General features: G+C 40.5%; 2 protein-coding genes across 19 annotated transcripts in view; one reads left to right on the top strand and one right to left on the bottom strand.

Annotated features, from left to right (window-relative positions):
* LOC112542518 (ATP-binding cassette sub-family D member 2-like) overlaps nucleotides 1-8,796 on the bottom strand; it is a 32,751-nt gene extending 23,955 nt beyond the window's left edge. For 14 of the 18 annotated variants that reach the window (XM_088141612.1, XM_088141613.1, XM_088141614.1 and 11 more), the window contains exons 1-2: nucleotides 8,090-8,737; nucleotides 3,189-3,257 (exon numbers count right to left, since the gene is read on the bottom strand). In XM_088141612.1, the coding sequence (XP_087997738.1) occupies nucleotides 3,189-3,191 (3 nt within the window). In that variant the 5' untranslated portion in view covers nucleotides 3,192-3,257; nucleotides 8,090-8,737. The other 4 variants (XM_088141593.1, XM_088141601.1, XM_088141591.1 and 1 more) reach the window with 4 other exon arrangements.
* An 11-nt stretch (nucleotides 8,797-8,807) lies between these two features.
* MCAT (malonyl-CoA-acyl carrier protein transacylase) lies at nucleotides 8,808-15,992 on the top strand. Its single transcript, XM_007442121.4, has 4 exons — nucleotides 8,808-9,338; nucleotides 10,838-10,925; nucleotides 13,305-13,522; nucleotides 15,041-15,992. The coding sequence occupies exons 1-4, from the start codon at nucleotides 8,943-8,945 to the stop codon at nucleotides 15,461-15,463; spliced, it is 1,125 nt and encodes a 374-aa protein (XP_007442183.1). The 5' UTR covers nucleotides 8,808-8,942; the 3' UTR covers nucleotides 15,464-15,992.
* The last annotated feature ends 1,560 nt before the right edge of the window (nucleotides 15,993-17,552 follow it).

Below are 17,552 nucleotides of genomic sequence, written 5' to 3'. Positions count from 1 at the left end.
TTTGCATTTTTATCAATAAACAACCAGATATTTTATATTTTCTGGCTGGATTTCTTTAGAGAACAAGATATGGACATTGCATTCTGTAAATCTCTCATACTGGTGTGTATTTTTGGCCATTTCCTGGGAGTATTGCTGCACTCTGCACAACAATAACACTACTCCCTTTTGATCTGCACAAAGACCACTGGTTTTTAGGGGTTATCAATCCCCAACACAAGCACTGCAATTAGATACTTTCCCCCTTCCAGCCAGATTTCAGACTTTAAGATGGCTAGTCCCATAGAAACATCCTTATATCTGACCAACTCACTGATTTTATTTATTGTTGTAAAACAGTTATGTCAGATGTCTGACATTTATTCCTTGGCTTGTAAGGAAAGGGGATACCGAAAGGCCTAGAATAAGAAAAAGCAGCTGAATTAGTACATGTTCAAAGAAAGGAAAAGAAAGGTGTAAACACTCAGGAAGAAGGAAACAGGTACAGATCAATGCTTACCTTCTATTTCAAAAAACTTTATACTAAAGTTTAAGTTTTGATCTGAACAGCTTCACACTTATAGGGTACTCACTGTTTCTTACTCAATAGGAATTAAATTAAAAGAAGTTTCGTTGATTATGTAAGAAGCGACAGGTTAAATCTTAACAATGAAAACAGATTTGAGCACCCAATCTTGATCAGCCATTGTACAAATGGGTAGAACAAAATTCTTCACTTGTTTGGAATATAAGTGTCTTTCCTCCCAGCTGTTAGGTAGAAGATAGTTCAAAGAGATAATAGCAACATTTTTTTTAAAGAGGCACTTTCCTTTCATGCAATGATCTGAAAATGTCATGCTTGCATCCATTCTCAGCACTGCTGCCATACAATATAATTCTGTTGTCTTCTCAGTATTTATGTGTGTATAACTCTATAAGAAATATAGGCTTCTAGTAAGTAATCTAATTGAAATTAATTTGTGCACATATTTAAAATGGCTTTTTAAAGAAATTGTTGTATTCTCCCCATACATTAGGCCAATAGCTCAAATTTGTAAAATTGTGCAAACTGCACCTTTGCACTGAGTAGCCACCAACCACACCAGGCAGGGATGTCAGTTTACTTCATGAATTGTGTAAAGTCTTGGCTGGTCTCAAAAAACCAGGTTCTAGGTTAGACCAAGAAGTTAAAAAAGCATCCCAGGAGGCAATGGCAAAAATGTCATATTGCCAAGGAACTTACACTGTGGTTATAAGCCAAGGTTTATAGCTTAGCACTATGCCTGGGCTCAACATTGTGGCTTCTTGAAAAAGAATATGCTTTCATGTGATATGTGAGTCCAGACACTCAAGATTTTTCAATGGTACCTGGAGAGTTTGCTCTGCCACTAAGCTATTTGTGGTCTAGCTGTTAGGCGCACCCTGATTCTCATAAGCTCTTCCCATCATATTACTTTTATTAATGTCTCATCTCCCCTCAAGGGAGTTTTATTCAATGCTGGAGTGACAGAACCATTTTTTGCTTTTTTTAAAGTAGTGTATCTCCCACTCCTATGGGGGAAAACTATTATTTTGTCCATGTTTCTTAGAAATGAATTTGCTGATAGCAATCCATCTTCACAGTAACTTGGATCTCTTACATAGTGTAAAGTAGGGAAGAGTTTATATAAGTCTTTATAATGTTTGTGCAACCAGTCTAAAAAGAACAGAAACTAACCTCAGAATAAGAGGTCCGATGATCGCTCGAGGGCTAAAGTGAAGGTTCATTTAAATACTGTAAATGAAGCTTTTGCCCTCCTGTTGAGTTGTTCTGACTTGCTTCATAATGTAAATGCTGCAGAACGGTTACATAGTTTTACAAAGCGCCTTTTGTGCAATTGTTCTTTGGCACACTATTAAACTGTAACTAAATTATGTGCATTGAATTTATACATAATTTCCAGCTCAAGTGGAATTCAGAGAAAGTGGTAGAAATCCAATCTCTAGGTACATTTCTTTCCGGTAATCAATCTACAAAAGGATGATTACCAAATTTCAGCAAATCTAGAAAAAAATATGAAATGTTCTGATTCTACAGATCTTGAAATAGATTTTTGTTTCAGAATCAAGGAAGAAAAGGATGCGCCTGCCAGAAATTAGGAAGTGAAGCTTTTCTCCAAGTATCACCTACTGAAATTTGCTTGGTAAGCTGCCATTGCTAAGAGAACATGGCGAAGAACTAAACTGTATCTTAAACTATGTAACAAGACACTCTTTGCACTATTTAACACAGAGGAGTGCAAACTCTGCTTGATCTAATTCCATTTCTTTGGACTAGGGCAAATAATTTCACCCTTGTAGTTTATGGGATCTGATCTTGCCTTAGTTTTCAAAATGTTTATTAGATAAGGCCAGAATATTGTAATACCTGTCTATTAATTTGCTGCTCTAAGTAGCAACCCACAAACAAGTAAAATGGCCATCCTTATTTCTCGTCATGTTACCATCTTTCTCTGGGTAACCTGTAGAAATTGAAGCATTCACTTTCCTCTTCACTTTATCTCTAGGTTATCTGGTGATTTTATACATTACAAACACTGGTGCAGATATAAGAATAAGGGCAGGACACAGTTAACAACCTTGATCTACATTAACTGCTTGTCAAAATGTATCCACAGCACATTGCTACACAATGTAGTTTGCAACCCATTTAAATCTATATTAAGTGCAGTCAGTCTTAAATTTTCCTACAGACTCCAGTGCAAATTTATTATCCATGGTAATCACCTTATTAAAAAAAAAGCTTCAAGTTAGCGTGGGAACTCCAACACAACATTCCTGTTTCTTTAGGAAGTATGGGTGTCAAAATTGCCACCTACATACCCAAGCCAATATTCTGTTTACTTCAGAATTGACTAATGGGATTGGTTATAGAACATGTTTTTCCCTTACACTCCTAACTTTAACTCAGAGACACTAAAATAACTGCCTTTGGCCACTCCCTGACATAGAAATTCAGCAAGCAAATTACTACTACCAACACAGGGTAGAGACAGGCTCATGAAAAGCCACTTACCTTCTGACTGAACAGGGCCTGTGGAAAATTTTAAAGAATCCCCAAAGAAGAGTTCACTTTTTGCACAGCTAAAACCTGAACACGTACTTTAAAGCAACCCTACACAAACATACTATTTTAACCCATCCAGAGAAAGCACAGATTCAGGACTTACCATAAATTATTCTTGCTCTTTTTTTTAAGAGAACAGAACAATCCAGCTCCTTGCTTCTATTCAGCTAGCCTAGGATTAATCAATACATTAGTAAAAATGTTTATGTTGCCAGTTTGCCAGTCTCCAGTGGGTTGGAGAAAACCAGTTAAAATATATGTAAAGTCTCCTACAAGTTGATTTCCTGGTAATTACATAGAAATGTCTACGTAGTCATGGAAATCATTTGCCATTATCTTTTTTCCTAGTGGTCTCCCATCCAGGTACTAATTAACAATCTACACTATTTAGTTTTTAGAAGACTACATTGAGTCAACCTCCTAATGATTTCATGGACAAATTCCTGTAGTTTTCTTGGCAACCATGCAGAAGAGGTTTGCCACTGCCTTCCTTCAGATGTTTTTTCAACTTCCCAATTTAGCCATCAGATGGGTGATCTCCCATCCAAGTACCAGGCAGGTTTGACCCTGTTTTGCATGTTTGAGAACTAAGGTTGAGGTTATGGTCTTCTCAATGCCTGGGAAAGAGCACGGGACTTTGGAAAACACTACAAGTTCAAAACCTCTGCACACTCTTCTATTCATCAAACCAAGAGAATGAAATACAGTGGGGCAAAAAAGTATTTAGTCAGCCACCAATTGTGCAAGTTCTCCCACTTAAAAAGATGAGAGAGGCCTGTAATTTTCATCATAGGTATACCTCAACTATGAGAGACAAAATGGGGAAAAAAATCCAGAAAATCACATTGTCTGATTTGTAAAGAATTTATTTGCAAATCATGGTGGAAAATAAGTATTTGGTCAAAAGTTCATCTCAATACTTTGTTATATATCCTTTGTTGGCAATGACAGAGGTCAAATGTTTTCTGTAAGTTTTCATACACTGTTGCTGGTATTTTGGCCCATTCCTCCATGCAGATCTCCTCTAGAGCAGTGATGTTTTGGGGCTGTCGCTGGGCAACACGGACTTTCAACTCCCTCCAAAGGTTTTCCATGGGGTTGAGATCTGGAGACTGGCTAGGCCACTCCAGGACCTTGAAATGCTTCTTACGAAGCCACTCCTTCGTTGCCCGGGCGGTGTGTTTGGGATCATTGTCATGCTGAAAGACCCAGCCATGTTTCATCTTCAATGCCCTTGCTGATGGAAGGAGGTGTTCACTCAAAATCTCACGATACATGGCCCCATTCATTCTTTCCTTTACACGGATCAGTCATCCTGGTCCCTTTGCAGAAAAACAGCCCCAAAGCACGATGTTTCCACCCCCATGCTTCACAGTAGGTATGGTGTTCTTTGGATGCAACTCAGCATTCTCTCTCCTCCAAACACGAGTTTAGACCAAAATGTTCTACTTTGGTTTCATCTGACCATATGACATTCTCCCAATCCTCTTCTGGATCATCCAAATGCTCTCTAGCAAACTTCAGACTGGCCCAGACATGTACTGGCTTAAGCAGGGGGACACGTCTGGCACTGCAGGATTTGAGTCCCTGGCGGTGTAGTGTGTTACTGATGGTAGCCTTTGTTACTTTGGTCCCAGCTCTCTGCAGGTCATTCACTAGGTCCCCCCATTCTTTTTTTGCTCACCATTCTTGTGATCATTTTGACTCCACGGGGTGAGATCTTGCATGGAGCCCCAGATCGAGGGAGATTATCAGTGGTCTTGTATGTCTTCCATTTTCTAATTATTGTTCCCACAGTTGATTTCTTCACACCAAGCTGCTTGCCTATTGCAGATTCAGTCTTCCCAGCCTGGTGCAGGTCTACAATTTTGTTTCTGGTGTCCTTCGACAGCTCTTTGGTCTTGGCTATAATGGAGTTTGGAGTGTGACTGTTTGAGGTTGTGGACAGGTGTCTTTTATACTGATAACAAGGTCAAACAGGTGCCATTACTACAGGTAACGAGTGGAGGACAGAGGAGCCTCTTAAAGAAGTAGTTACAGGTCTGTGAGAGCCAGACATCTTGCTTGTTTGTAGGTGACCAAATACTTATTTTCCACCATGATTTGCAAATAAATTCTTTAGAAATCAGACAATGTGATTTTCTGGTTTTTTTTTCTCATTTTGTCTCTCATAGTTGAGGTATACCTATGATGAAAATTACAGGCCTCTCTCATCTTTTTAAGTGGGAGAACTTGCACAATTGATGTCAGAGTCTGCACACTCAATCCCAAAATTCAGTAAATCCTCTGGAGACTAAAAGTTCCATCAGAGATTTCTTTATTCAGGAGAAGCATACAGCATCATAGTTTATTGAGTCTGAATCAACATAGCAAAGCCTTGTCTTTTTAAGCCCAACTTCCCCCCCTTCTAGGTTTCTATTCCCGCTTGCAGCTCTTCGTGCCTTGCTCCGGTTCTCACACCTCCTAGCCTTGGATGTCTGGTTCAAGATAGAGATAACGGCACCTGGCCTCCTCTTTCCCCCCCTTTTTATGGCAGGTCAAGCAAACGGTTAGAATAACATTCCCAACATTTCACTATTGATCTATGGTTAGCAATAAAAGCAAAAGTATGGTTAGTAATAAAAGCAAAGTAAAATAATTGAAGTTTCTGGTTTGCGTAGATCCTGACAATTGGTGGCTGACTAAATACTTTTTTGCCCCACTGTAAGTTCTCTTTAGAAAACTCAGTTACATAAGATCCTAAAAGTGAAAGTATTCAATCTGAGATTTCTGCCATCTAATCTCTTTTCTCTTCTAATAAATCTCGTTGTAAAAGCCTCTATGAGATCCTTTGATTTTGGCTGCATTTGGCTGTCAAGAGCCTACGATGGTGGGTGGGTTTCAGTACTGGGGAGCCTCTCTAAAGGAAGTTGGGGTGCTAGGCTCTTCTCTTAACTAATTCCACTGATATGAGGGTCCTTCTTCACCCCTATTGCTTCCGTATTACCAACTAAAAAGGCTAGTCAAGAGTACTTATTAAGGTGACTGATTTAGCTAATCACCTTCTTGATGCACAATGGGTATAAGTGTCAGGATCTTCGCAAGCAACTATTGAAAGGCTATTAGAAAAGTCATTAGAAAATTTATAATGTAGACAAATAGCTGGTGAGTTCAAATGTTAGTTTAGACAAGAACCATAATTTGTATACCCGCTTGCTTGTTCCTGCCATAAAAGTCAAGAGAGAAGGTGGACAATAAACAAGAGGCCAGGTGCACCATTATCTCCCTGAGAGGCGCCAGCAAGGTCGGACAGCCGTGAGACCAAAAAAGAGGTGCAAAGAGGTGCGTAGGAATCGAGCGGGAAAATTAGAATAGAGGGGGGTTAAAAGGAGAGCTGTGGCCAGGGAAGGTTAGTCTTAACAACTTATGGAGTGCTGTATGCTGCTTCTCAATAAAGAAATCTTTAGTGGAAACAAATAGGCTCCAGAGGGTTTACTGGACTTGGAAATTGAGTATGCAGACTCTGGGCCAGGAGACCCTCCTACTATACAAGGATTTTGTGCAGATGACTGGGAGTGCTTCCTAAAATACTCAGCAAATACAGATACACCACCCCAGGAAACACTTGCGTGAACAACTGCAGATCACCAGGATGCTCGAGATATATTGCAGACTGAAAGGTGATTTCTCCCCACTTCTTCTAAGCTGCAGATCTTTGTGTGACAGTTGCACAAAGTTTCAAAGTTCTGTGGAGTCCTTGGGGTTTTGAAGTTCTTTCCTGAATGGGAGATTTAAAAGACATGCAGGCAGGCACACCTCTGCCTTCGATCAAAGCTTTCACTGAGTTCTGCAGGAACCAGCGGTCAGATCACCAGGAGGGGAAATCGCTCCCCTGCCGTTGCTGCCGTCCTCCTCTGAGTCGGGCTGAAGGAGAGGAAGCCTGGAAACTGACAGGCACTTTGGAGAAATTGGGGCGCAGCTCAGAACACCCCTATCCAAGGGGCCACTCGCTAGAAGCTCTGCTGTTGCACCCAATCCCCCAGGTGGTGGCAGGTTTTGCAAAGGGGAGGCTGAGGGGGAAAAGCAGCAAGGAGTCGCTCTCCAACTTGGCTTTAAAGCTCAACCCTGGGCGAATAAAGCCAAGTCCCCGGGGACGATGCGAGCTGACAGCCCGCTGGCGCGTTCTCATTTGTAGGGTCAGTTGCAGCCAATGTGGGTGCTGGAAGTTGTCCTTGCCGCATGGACACTTCTGCTGCACTCTGGCCCTTAGCGCTGTCCTGGCCCTGCTAGGTTTGCGCTAGCGCCTGCGGAAAGTCTCCAGTCAAGCTTGACTCCTGGCTATAAAGAAGTGAAATACCAAATCTCTGAAACCTTTTCTGAAAATAGATAGGAAAAGAATAAGAGATTGTTATTTGGGGTTTTATTTGGAGAAGAGACTGAAGACTCAGCTTTTCAAAAACAAGAGAAAGGAATTTAAAGTGGACTTATCAAATCAAGGTTAAATTGTCCATGTTTTGATCTTGAATTGTTAATACTGAATTTTCTTTCTCTAACCAGGACTTTAAGACGATTTATACCTGTAAAAGTGATTTATTTGGTTTAATTTAAAACACATATGTGATTATTATTGGCCTTTTGTATGCTTAAGGGGAGAGATCTTTTAGGTTTCATTTCTGAGAAAAAACTTAGAAGCTAATATACAAAATAGATCTATTGTTTAAGCTTAAAATATATAGTTTATTATTACTGGCACTCTTAATGCTTTTGCTGATTAGATTGATTGTTGAATATTTTTTATAATTTGGTTATTGTTTCGGGATGAGAAAGGGAATGAAGACAGCTATTTTTTAGTAATATTAGAGAAGGTGTTAAATTACTGTTAATACATATACTTATTTGGAGGGAGGGGGAAGTCAACCTTTATATTTTTTTTATTTGTAGTTTTTTTTTAGTTTTGTATTAGGTTTTATATATATAAACTTTAATAAAAATATTTTTTAAAAAAGCTTGACTCCTGGTGAACACCTTATTCCTACACAGTAGAGCAGAAGTAGCTTTAAAAGACCGTCAGGCCTGAAAGCCGGCTGGGTGGCTTTGGGCCAGTCCCTCCTGGCTCAACTCACTTCACAGGGTTGCTGCTGTGTGGAAAAGAGAAGGCAGGATTAGGTATATTCGCAGCCTTGAGCTGAACACACACACACATATATATAAATATATAAATATAAATAAAGTCGGGATAAAAATATAGTAACACCTTAACCCGGAGCCCTCCCACCACTTCTGCCACCATCCCTTTGGTCCGCTCTGCCCTGGTTTACCCCAGTAGCTGGCCATACGCATCCCAACCTTTTATGTTGTATACCAAGGCCAAGGAACGTGGAGAAAGTTGGAAACACAGGAGGAGAAAGAAAAAGGAACGAATAATTATTACTCCTGAAAGCCTGAATTATCCCATCGCGCAAAACTCCAGCAAGTCAAATCTGCCCAGTCTCGAGCTGGCTATACTGCAGCGCCAGGGCCCGAGAAAAAGAGCTCCAAGGGCAAAAGGCGAGAAGCCAAGTGGGGCTGCCCGGTCCAAGGATCTCGCCCACCGGCTCGCGCAAGTCCACCCGCGCCCCCCCCCAGCTCCTTCAGCGTTCCAGCGCGAGCAATTCCTCTATCACGCTTGGCGCCCTAAAACACCCACCCAGGGGCGTGACCAGCGCGCACCGACACAGCGCTTGCGCCCCGGAGTGACGTCACGCCTTTTGGAGACGCGGAACCTCTTTTCCCGGCAAGCGGAAGGTTCTTGCGAAAGCTTTTAAACGAGGCACCGCCCAGGAAACAGCATTGCAGCAGAAACCGCCAAGACTTTTCCTAGGCGCTGCATGGGACCACCATGGCGGTGCGGGTGGTTGTGCGGCGTTGGCTCTGTCGGGACCCGTTCACTCAGCCGCCCGGAGGCGAGCTGGGGACTAGCGTGGAGCAGCTGCTGCAAAGCGCGACCGTCGAGGTGGACGAGAAGGCGCGGAAAGTTCAGCGCGCACCAGAGGAAAGCTCCGTGTTGCTCTTTCCTGGCCAGGGCAGCCAGTTTGTGGGAATGGGCCGCGGGCTGCTGCGCTACCCGAACGTGCGTGAGCTTTTCCGCGTGGCCGAGGCCGTACTGGGCTACGACCTGTGGCGCCTCTGCCAGGCCGGCCCGAGCACCCAGCTGCACCGCACTGTGCACAGCCAGCCCGCCGTCTTTGTCTGCTCCTTAGCCGCCGTGGAGAAGCTGCATCATCAGCAGGCCGCGGTGAGGAGGGCCCCTTGCGTGGGCGGCTGTGTGGGAGACTCCCGGCCCCAGAGGGTGGGGAGCGGGAGGAAGCCGAAGTCGTAGGGACCCCGTCCCTGAAGGCTTTCAAGCATCCCTTTCCCTGGGCTGGTCTCAGGATTCCTGACTGGGTAGGGGGCTGGAATAGGAGACCGCCAAGGTCCCTTCCAACCCTGGGATTCGTAGCTGTTCCCGCGGCAGAATGGTGCGATGGGGTATTTAGTGATGTATCATGGGATTAAGGGAGTGTTCCCCCAAAGTCCACTCCTAGAGCGGTTATCACTTAAAGTGGGGCACGCAAAATAACGTTTTCTGGGGGGATGAAGGGCACCAAAAAGTGAATGAGAAGCCTTCCAGCAGGGGCAAAAAACTGCTGAATGGAAGATCAGGCTTAGCTCCTGCCTTCTAGGACAGGCTGGTAAATTCTGAAGAGGCAGATTAGACCTACTTGGATCCAAGCTGTTTGTCTGGGGAATCTCAGCAGAGGTGGTTGAAAAAGCTAAAGTCAGTCACTACTATCCAGAGAGAAGCTGTAGTATTTGGAAGATAAGCCAGGTGGAGTTGTTGGCAGACCTGAGCAGCTGTGTTCCTTTCCCTCCCCATACCAATCCACAAAGAAGACTTTGTTTTCCTTCTTTGGAGATTTTAAATATAGTCTTTGAAAATAGACAATAGAAGCTGACATATTAGGGAAACTCAGCCTAACACACTTAACAAAAAATCAGGATTTTTAAAAACATATACCTTTCAAAACCATATGGCAACCTCTAATTTCTTATTCAACTTTTATGTTGTGATTTTAACCCTAACCCTAACCCTAACCCAACTCGCAGTTATGACAATTGCAGCATCCCACATTCATGTGACCACCTTTAGTGATCTTTGCTGACTTCCAACAAGCAAAATCAACGGGGAAGCTGGCAGGAGGTCACAAATAGTGATCACATGACCACAGGATACTGTGACTGTGGGATTCACCTAACGGCGGCAACTAGGACTGATGCATCTGCCATAGTAAGTCAGGTCATGTGATATCACACATATTTTACTAGACTGCTTAATTTGAGACAGTATTCTATCTGATAATCTTTTGAGTTCAGAGCTGAAAATAAAAATTAGAAAACTCTACTGGACAGTTACAAAAGATGTTTTCTTTTATCACTGAGTAATCCTTTTTACTTCTATCTGAGGCTAATGGGGAGGCAGAGGTGTGTGGCTTCTGGGCAAGATGTAACACTGGCATCTTCCATACATTGGCATCTTCCAAACATTGGATGTTGGAATAGTGCTGTGCCATAAGTGTTGCAGCATAAAGAAATATCTGAACATTCTCCTTGTCAAGAAGAACAAAGCATTCATTTCTTAGTGTCTAAAATAAGGCCCCAAAAAAGCTTCATTGCTATCAGTTTAGAACTTTCTAGAAATTGTAGAGTTTATCTTTCTGAACATGTTTAGAAATGTGAAATTTTTAATTTCTACAGGTAGTTGAGAGCTGTATTGCAGCTGCTGGATTCAGCATTGGAGAATATGCTGCCCTTGTTTTTGCAGGAGCCATAGATTATGCAGAAGGTATAAAGCAAGTATCAATACATGTAAATGGTGGTGGGGGGGTCCCATTCTTGTAACATTGGGATGCACAATTTTTGTTCAGCTCAGGGCTAAATCAGCCTGAGCAACATTTTGGCACTGCAATAAATAGCCACATTAAAAATAGACGAATAAAAATTAATTTTCATTATAATGATCCCCTCAATTGATTCTCAAATATGAAATACAAAAATATGTGAGTAAAAAAGAAACTCCTGATTAGCAAGAATAAAAAGAGGTGGCAGAATGAGAGAGGTAGTGACAGTGTGCACTGTACCATTAGGCAACAGCATCAAGAGGGTACTGAAACTCCTTTATGTCCTGTCAGGTTACGCATTATACATTTATGGTTTAAAAGCCTTGTGATATATTTGTCCATTCACTTGTTTCTATTTGTTCATTTGCTGGTACAAATCAGTCAGATACAACAATCCTGCTTTTACTTTTTCCAAGAACTCCAAAACGGAATTGCATATTAATTTTTTAAAGTGAAGTAAGGAAAGCTGCTTGTGATTACTTTTGTTGAAATGTGGGACTTATTGCAGAGTTTATTTGATGAAATAAGTGGATGTGAAAGTGCTTCTTTGAGCATAGTAATTATAGCCCTTACATGGAACATTCATGGAACTTTGCATCCATTTAGTACACTTGAAATATGTTATAGATGCATTTATTTTCAGGATAATTGTGCAGTCTTGCAAAAAAAATGAATATAAATGTATGATGTTCATAGACATTGATCTTGAAAAGCAGTTCTTGTGAAACTTTGAATTTAAAGAATCAAGGGAAATATTTAGTACTATCAAGCTTCATCTTTTGCTTCATGTCAAAATTCAGCTGCATCTTGAAGTAAAGATACTTTTTTTTGCTCTCTGTTTTGCCTAGTTATAAGTTATGCCTGCAAAGCCTACTTTTAATTCCTGGTTCTTATTTGTTAAATTCTTAACGGGTAAATAGGAAACCATAACTTATGGAGGCAGACATTATTTGAAATCATAATTAAACTTCCTTTCCATGGTTTAGTTTTCCCATGTTGTCTATGCATGCAGATATGTATGCAGGGAACATTTATGTGGGGGCTACCAGTGAAGCAGAGCACATATTCTTCCGTACCCATGCATAGGCACCCTGGGAAAGCCCTCAGCTGTGCCAACCTCCTTGGTGTTTTGAGAAGAGATGCTTTGGTTGCGCCAGCATTTTTGGAGAATATCCTTGAAATGCTTTGTGTAGCCCTAGCATTTGCTAACCAGAGTGAAAGTGGGGAAAAGTGTGATACTGAAAGAAACCCAAGCAAAACATAACTTCCTGTGGTAGTAGATTCTCGCACCAGGCACAGAATTGGATTAGATGATCCAAGATGTTTTTTCAGTCCTTAAATTCTATGATTTTGGGGAGGGGGGGACCCTTCACTTATATTTAATTTCCTTTAATTATATTTAATTTCCTTGGATCTGATTTCCTGAACATGCATTGTGGTCCTATAACTTCCAACCACCATGACTTGGAGGCTCCTTATTGATGAAGGCAGGCTTGCATAGTTTGTGGCTCACTTTGGGGTGATTTGCCAGGAAATACCCTTGGATGTCTATGAAACAGAAGCAATACATAGCTGCAAGAAATTGTACCTATTTCAGATATACCTTTGGGCCATGTGAGACTGTGTGAGGCATACTGAACCAGAGTAAATCTCTACATAACTGAGCTTAGGCTACTACATTCCCATATCTTCTGCAAGACATGTGAATTCTGTGATAACCAAATGTGATATGAAAAAGATTCCCCAGAGATTTAAACTTTTAAAGTCAGTAGTTTACATCAGCAATTCCCAGACCTTTTATTTATAAGAATCACTACATTGTTATCAAGTAGTTTTTTTGAAAGATGCTATTTTTAAAAATAGGTATTAATTTCGGTATTAATTAAAAACTACCCATTTTAAAGTTTCCCTATTCTAATTGTCAGGTATACAAAGAGTATTGTTCCTTACTGAAAGTGTACAAAAGCATCACTGTTTAAATTGAGATAGTATAATATTACGCATGTATTTTTGTGAAACAAATAACATTGCCAAGAAAAACATAGCATTATATAACATTAAATGCAACATAGAAGAAGTATATAAGATTGTATCATCTCTTTTCTCTCCCAATGACCACAGAAATTTGTGGAACAAATTGAGAACAATTAATTTACATCATGTAATATTGTATTCTGTCCTTCCAAGATTTCAGAATACTCCATCTGTGAATTCTGTGGAAATGTGTTTTAGGATTTCTGCTGTTGCTACCATTTTTACTCTGTAGCAACAATTAATCTCAAGCTTGGATAAGCCACTTTATAGAGATTTTTGCTTTTCCTCAGCCTTGTATGCTGTCAAGATACGTGCTGAAGCCATGCAAGAGGCATCTGAAGGCATACCAAGTGGAATGCTCTCTGTTATTGGCCTGAAAGATTCTGATTATCAAGCTGCTTGTTTTGAAGCTCGTGAATACTGCATGTCAGTGGGCATAGAAGATCCTGTATGTGAAGTTTCAAACTACTTGTTTCCAAATAGCAGAGTCATTGCGGGACATTTGCAGGTATTATTTAAAACAATTGCAGCTGACAGTATAAAAATATTCAAAGAACAAGTAAATTACCCCAGCCTAAGATCCTCCAAATGAGTTGGATTCTAATGCTTTGTATACCTTGATGGCAGGCTAAATAGCCTTGTTAACTGGGGAGACTGAGCATCACAGGGCTTCTCTGGAGTACATGGTGTTGGGCTAACAGTGATTTCTGTTTTCTCATTTTGGCGAAATAAGTTGTCTTTATTTCAGTTGTCTAGTTTTTCATTCAAGATACTTCCCCCTCTCCAATATATTTAGCATTTTAATGATTTAAAATGAACATAAAATGATGACAGTAGCTAAACATGATATAGTTCTCATATTTCGCAGGACATGTATAAGGAAAACATCTTCATTTTACTATAAAATCTAATGTTAAATTTAGTCAGGAACATTTATTTTTAAAGGGTTTTTTTTTTTTGCCACAAACATCATACAAAACCATTCCATGGTGTCTAACACTTGGAAAGATCGTTGGTCCCCTTTATAAAGATGAAGAACTATGGGTAGTCCTTGGGCTATGACCACTCATTCAGTGACTGTTCAAAGTTACGATGGCACTGAACAAGGGGACTTAAAACTGGTCTGTGAAGTTGTGGTTGTCACAGTGTCCCTGCAGTCACATGATCACAATTTAGGCAATCTGGCAACCAGCTCGCAATTATGACATCACAGTATCCCAAGGTCATGTGATTGCCTTTGCAACCTTCTCTGCTGGCTTCCCACAAGCAAAGTCAATGGGGAAGCAGGCAGAAGGTTGCAAGTCACACCCGCTCCTGCCTCTTTTTTGCTCACAGCACCCATGCTCTATAGTAACCACCTGCTCACCGCACCTATCCACCCACTCGTGTTCCACAGTGCCTGCCTGTGGCACCCACCAACCTGCCTGCAGCTCTCACCCACTGGCATACTTACCTGGGACTCCTGCCTCTTCCCATGTGGTCACATGAGGTCTTCAGTTAACATCCTGCACAGTCCTAGGGTTATGATGGCAACCAGGATTGTTGTTGCTAAGAGATCTGGTCATGTGACGTCACTCATCATGAAGTATCCAAACTGCATTTAAAGGCAGCCCACATCACAGTTTTTCCTAATACTTCTTCCTCCTCCTATTTTCCCGCAACAACGACCCTTTGAAGTGTGTTGGGATGAGAGAGAGTGACTGGCCTAAAGTCACTCAGCTGGCTTTCATGCCTAAGGCGGGACTAGAAGTCACCATCTCCTGGTTTCTAGCTTGGAGTCTTTACCACTAGACCAACCTGGGTGTTGTTTCCAGCCTAATTTTTCTAGTAAGAGTAGTGCTATTACTATTAATACTAATATTCAATTACATGCTTTTAAAACACCTTTTTTTTCTTTTGCTTGGATCACATTTCGTCAGTGTACAGCTGTTTGTTCAGTTTTCAGTTCAGAGTTCTTAAAAAGTGAAGTACATTAAAGCAGTTCTAGATTTGGGTGAAGTAACTCTCAGTATTTTTTTAATCTTAGGCTTTGGAGTTTTTACAGAAAAATTCAAAAAAATTCTCATTTGCACGTGTAAAAATGCTGCCTGTGAGTGGTGCTTTTCATACCCGACTTATGGAATCAGCAATGCAACCTTTATCTGAAGCTCTTGAATCAATCCATATCCAACAACCTCTCATCCCTGTCTATTCAAATGTGGATAGCAAGAAATACATGCAACCAGAACAGATTCAGCACTTTTTAGTGGAGCAACTGGTTTCACCTGTGAAATGGGAACAAATAATGCATGCTATCTACGAAAGGAGAAGAGGAACAAAGTTTCCTTATACATATGAAGTGGGACCTGGAAAACAGTTAGGCGCAATCCTAAGAAATTGCAATTTAAAGGCCTCAAAATTCTATACAAATATTGATGTTTCTGAAGATGAAACAAATGAAGAAACATAGAGATCCTTGCAAGAAATGGAAGGTGTTTGCTCCCTGCACAGATTAATTGCTTGTCATCCCCTAAGCAAAATACTGTCTATTGTATTTCTAGGCCTTTCATCAAATTGACAGAATTGCCTGTGGGTGCCTTACATGTATTTGGTATATATCTATTTAGCAGGCCTAATTAGTCAAAGCTTAGTGTCAGGATCTGCGCAAGCTAAAACCTTTGATTGCTTTTAATTTAGTTTTCACAATGTATATTAAATGGTTAATAGTAAAATGCTAATTGCAAACCGCTTGCTTGACCTGCCATTGAAATTAGAAGGAAGGGGGGAAGAGAATACCAGGTGCTGTTATCTTTACATAGGCATCTCCAAGGCCAAGCACTGTGAGAATCGGAGCTTGGCGTGAAGAATTTCAAGCGGGAAAAAGAGAAGAGCAAGAGGGGGAGTTTGGGCTTAAAAAGGAAGGGTTTTGCTTTGTAGAATTAGACTCAACAAACTATAGCTGCTGTGCATTTCTCCCAATAAAGAAATCTTTGATGGAACTGTTTGGTCTCCAGAGGATTTACTGAACTTTGGGAATGAGTGTGCAGACTCTGACACTGAGAGCCCCTCACCTAGTTGTACTGGTGACACAAGTGAAGAGAGAGACTCTACATTTGCAGTGTGCTTGCCAGCAGTGGAAACTTTCCTTCCACTTGAGTATAGTATAAACTTATATGGCAACACTTGCGTGTAGAGCTAGTCTCTCCATTGCATGCAGTCACTCTCTAAGCTTGGAGACTCTTCTAGTGTCACTTCTGTCACTAACACACAATTAGGAAAGGGGTCCCCATTCTTATGTTGAACATACAAAATAATGTCTGAAAGAGCTTGCAATTATTTACCAAAAGCAATGTTATTAAAAATAAGTTTTTGTTTGTATACCATATGTGTTGAGGTGTTTGGAAGAAAATTATTGTTTTAATGACAGCAGTGCAAATCATGATCAATCTGTGACTGGCTATAGCAATAGCTTTCTGAAATTGAATGTTTGAAAGCCAGTTAGATAATTTACTACAGTACTGTAATAATTTGAATTTTCAGAATTCAAAGGTTTTGAAAATCATTGTTTCAACAATGTTCATGGGACAGTGTTCACTCCTTCTGAACTAGAATTTTTTATTTAGTTATTCTGAACACAGAACTAATTTTGAGCTCCATATCATAATTCAGGAATTCTAATTTTTACATACAGTTTTCCTAAAGGTACTGCTGAAGCTAAGCAAGCAGAACTACAATGAGATTTGCCCAGGTGGCCTACCATGTTGGAGAAGCCATGTTTGCTTCTCTGAGTTCTCTGTATGTGCAAAAAGGTACAAATATATAATGGATAATCAAATATGTTTTCCCAGTTTAATACAAAATAAACTATTTCCAGGACAAAAGCAAATAGTTTAAGAACAACTGTAGATTTCTTGGGAATTGCTTTAATATAGAGACACTAAACACGTAATTTGTTAACTCAGTTTGTACTCTTAAGTTGTTTTTCTTGAGTTCAGCTTCATTCCTAGTGACCATATGGATATATTCATGTCCTTTTTTGGGCAACAGTGGAAATGGTTTGCCATTGCTTTCTTCTCAGTCAAGCCCTGGGACTTCCTGATAGTCTTCCATCAAAGTACTAACCAGGCTCAATCCTGTTTTTCTTTTTTTTCAAGATCAGTCAAGGACAATAAGGTGCTACTGCTTAATTTTGGATTAAAATAAATAATTCTCAGTGTGAAAACCTGAATGCAGAATATTCCATTTTTATCTCTTTCTCATAGTTAAAAAAATATCCATTTAATAATCTCATGCAGGGTATTTTATTTTATACAAGTTGAGGTAAGCCTGTGATCTGTCTGCTATTAATTTAATCTGATATGTGAATCCATCAATTACAGCTTCATGTTAGGCACAAACCAGGCTTTTATCATAGGGAATATTTCTCTTTTTTTTGTTGTTACTAGTCTCACTGATAGATTTCTCAAGAATTTGCTGTTCAAAGTACTGTCTGAGCACAAAAAATACAAAGATATGCCCTTATTAAGCTCCTCCTAAGCAGGGTTCTAAAGCTTCTTCCT

The sequence above is a fragment of the Python bivittatus genome, unplaced genomic scaffold (assembly GCF_059951505.1).
Source record: "Python bivittatus isolate LINGU-HERP-01145 unplaced genomic scaffold, Pbiv_v1 ctg000330_np1212, whole genome shotgun sequence".
Taxonomy (NCBI): domain Eukaryota; kingdom Metazoa; phylum Chordata; class Lepidosauria; order Squamata; family Pythonidae; genus Python; species Python bivittatus.
The sequence above is the reverse complement of the archived record's forward strand: the minus strand, read 5'-3'. Positions and strand labels throughout refer to the sequence as shown.

Excerpts from the sequence above, each read along its gene's own strand:
- MCAT (XM_007442121.4), top strand. The coding sequence starts at position 8,943 with ATGGCGGTGCGGGTGGTTGTGCGGCGTTGGCTCTGTCGGGACCCGTTC. Across the intron at positions 9,339-10,837 it reads TGCATCATCAGCAGGCCGCG|GTAGTTGAGAGCTGTATTGC; the intron begins GTGAGGAGGGCC and ends TAATTTCTACAG. Across the intron at positions 13,523-15,040 it reads TCATTGCGGGACATTTGCAG|GCTTTGGAGTTTTTACAGAA; the intron begins GTATTATTTAAA and ends TTTTAATCTTAG.